The 2460-nt window shown below is 32.5% G+C and overlaps 1 protein-coding gene across 1 annotated transcript; it reads right to left on the bottom strand.

The window, feature by feature from the left end:
- Window positions 1-1791: 1791 nt before the first annotated feature.
- LOC124892383 (uncharacterized mitochondrial protein AtMg00810-like) lies at window positions 1792-2373 on the bottom strand. Its single transcript, XM_047403679.1, has one exon. The coding sequence runs from the start codon at window positions 2371-2373 to the stop codon at window positions 1792-1794; it is 582 nt and encodes a 193-aa protein (XP_047259635.1).
- Between the last annotated feature and the right edge of the window lie 87 nt (window positions 2374-2460).

Genomic DNA, 2460 nt, shown 5'->3' with positions numbered 1-2460 from the left:
AAGGAAAGTGAGAAAAAAATCTTGTGTATTTGAGAACATTAATACAAGAAAAAAAATGACAAGAGAAAATTAAAAAATTATGTGTATTTGTGAAAATATTCAATACAATATAAAGAGAAATAAAAAAATACATGTATTTGAGAAAGTTTTAATAAAGGCAAAACAAAATATAAAAAAAATTGTGTGTATTGACTTATTTTAAATACAAGACAAAGAAAATAAGAATAAATAAGGTAAAAAAACTTTTTAAAAAATATTTATACACGTGCCGGCACGTTTATAGCACTACAACTAATTGAATTGAGTTGTGATGTCACATCTGCTCTGAATAACGTATCTATTACACTTCAAAAACTTTCAAAAAGAAAATTGAACCTCCCTTAAGTTGAAATGTGTCTCATCAACTTTCGTTACAGTTCAAAGGGGTAACCGTATCTTTTCTCCATAAAATAGCATGAAGCAATAAGATATATAATCAAGAAAATAAAAAACACATCAGATATAGGGATAAATGTATGATACATTTATTTCCTTCAAATAAAATAAAAATTAATATTTTATAAAATATTATGACCTTATGTATTTTAAAACTATAATTAAATGATAATTCAAAAAAACAAAATAGTCAACATCATTTTCAAGTAGTAGCTTTTTTACAGCGATTGAAGGAATTACAACATTATTATTATAAACGATAGTGAATTAGTTGGTTTACATTTTACAATCGATAAAATAATAAAAATATTTAATATAGTCAAACTGATAAGATGATGATATTTATAACTTTTCTTTTTAACACTTAGCGCGCATCGCGCGGGAACGAATACTAGTACTTTTGAATGGCAAAATAATATGTAATAATATTGTAGGACGATAACATAAAGACCAATGACAAGTGAAGATGTAAATTCGGATAAGTATTTTAAATGGTAATATTAAGTGATATTCATCCTCACGCTCAAATAGTAAATAGGCTAGTTACTCTCAATGTTCTTATTTGTGTAGATGAGAAAAGTTGCTAAACATCATTTACTAAAGAATTATGAGGATAACAATGTTAACTAGGGAATTTCAACAATTTGTGTAAGAATGATTAGATGACTCTCTAGCGTTGAACGTTAATCGTTTTTAGGGCGTACAGTTGAGCGCTTAATTAGGGCGTAAGCCTCACAAAACTAAGTCCCACATATGAGCTCCGAGGCGTTTTGTCAGTACCCTGCCCTCGAGCAAGTCCTAAAACTACCTTTTAAAACACCGGTGATAACACATCTCGTTATTGTAGTACAAATGGTGGCCTGGAATTAATCAATGACGCTAAGCTAACCAAACTGTAGAAATCAGTAGCTAAGAGGAGCGGGAATATAAATTGACAGAGAAGAAAGAAGAGGATTTTTATTATTGAGCTGAACTGCTTAACCGTTTACATCATCCATCACTATATATATATATACAGTGCCTATTGACTAACTCTGTAACTAACTCCCTTGACTCATTGTTTTAACATCTAACCATAGTTTGCATATTTAGCCACAATCCACAATTTGCATCACAATCAATGTTCTCAACACTCCCCTTCAAGCTAGTAGTAGTGAAAGCATTGAACACTCCTGGCTTGGATAGTAATCATTCATGTTGTGGCCTGCCTAGTCCCTCAGTCATAATATCTCTTTGTTGATCTTTTGTACCCAAAAACTGTGTTCTGATCAGTCCATCTTGGATCTTTTCCCTAATAAAGTGACAGTCAATTTCTATGTGCTTTGTCCTCTCATGGTAAACTGAAATTGCAGCTATTTATAGGGCTGATTTACTATCACAAAGTAAATCCACTAGCATATTAACTTCTTCTCCTAATTCTCTAAATAAACCTGTTATCCATATAATCTCTGCGACTGTTGATGCCATACTTCTATATTCTGCCTCTGCTGAACTTCTTGAAACAGTGGATTGTTTCTTGGATTTCCAAGCTATCAAAGTATCTCCATGTTTTACTAAGAAACCAGTTACTGGCCTTCTTGTGTTGGGGCATGCTCCCCAATCAGTATCACAGAATGCCTGTAGATTATTAGATTGCTTGTTGCTCATAAGAATTCCAAGTCCTGGTTGATTCTTGATGTATCTTACAATTATCAATCCTCCTTTCATGTGTGATCTCTTAGGCTGTTGCATATATTGACTTAATGTCTGTACTCCATAACATATATCTGGTCTGGTGAGTGTTAAATATAATAGTTTCCCAACAAGTTTCTGGTAAGTTTCTTTGTCTGCCAGTTCTTCATCACCATCTAAACCACTGATTTTAGCATGCTCCACTGGAGTTAGTTTTGTGTTCATGTCTAGTGGAGTAGCTACAAGTTTTGCTCCACTCAACCCCATGTCACTAATTAGATCCAATGCATACTTCTATTGATTCACTAGAATGCCTTTATTTGATCTGCTAAACTCTAGCCCAAGAAATATCAC

Source organism: Capsicum annuum, unplaced genomic scaffold (assembly GCF_002878395.1).
Source record: "Capsicum annuum cultivar UCD-10X-F1 unplaced genomic scaffold, UCD10Xv1.1 ctg46517, whole genome shotgun sequence".
Classification (NCBI taxonomy): domain Eukaryota; kingdom Viridiplantae; phylum Streptophyta; class Magnoliopsida; order Solanales; family Solanaceae; genus Capsicum; species Capsicum annuum.
Note: the sequence above shows the minus strand (reverse complement) of the source record. Positions and strands in the feature narration are given on the sequence as shown.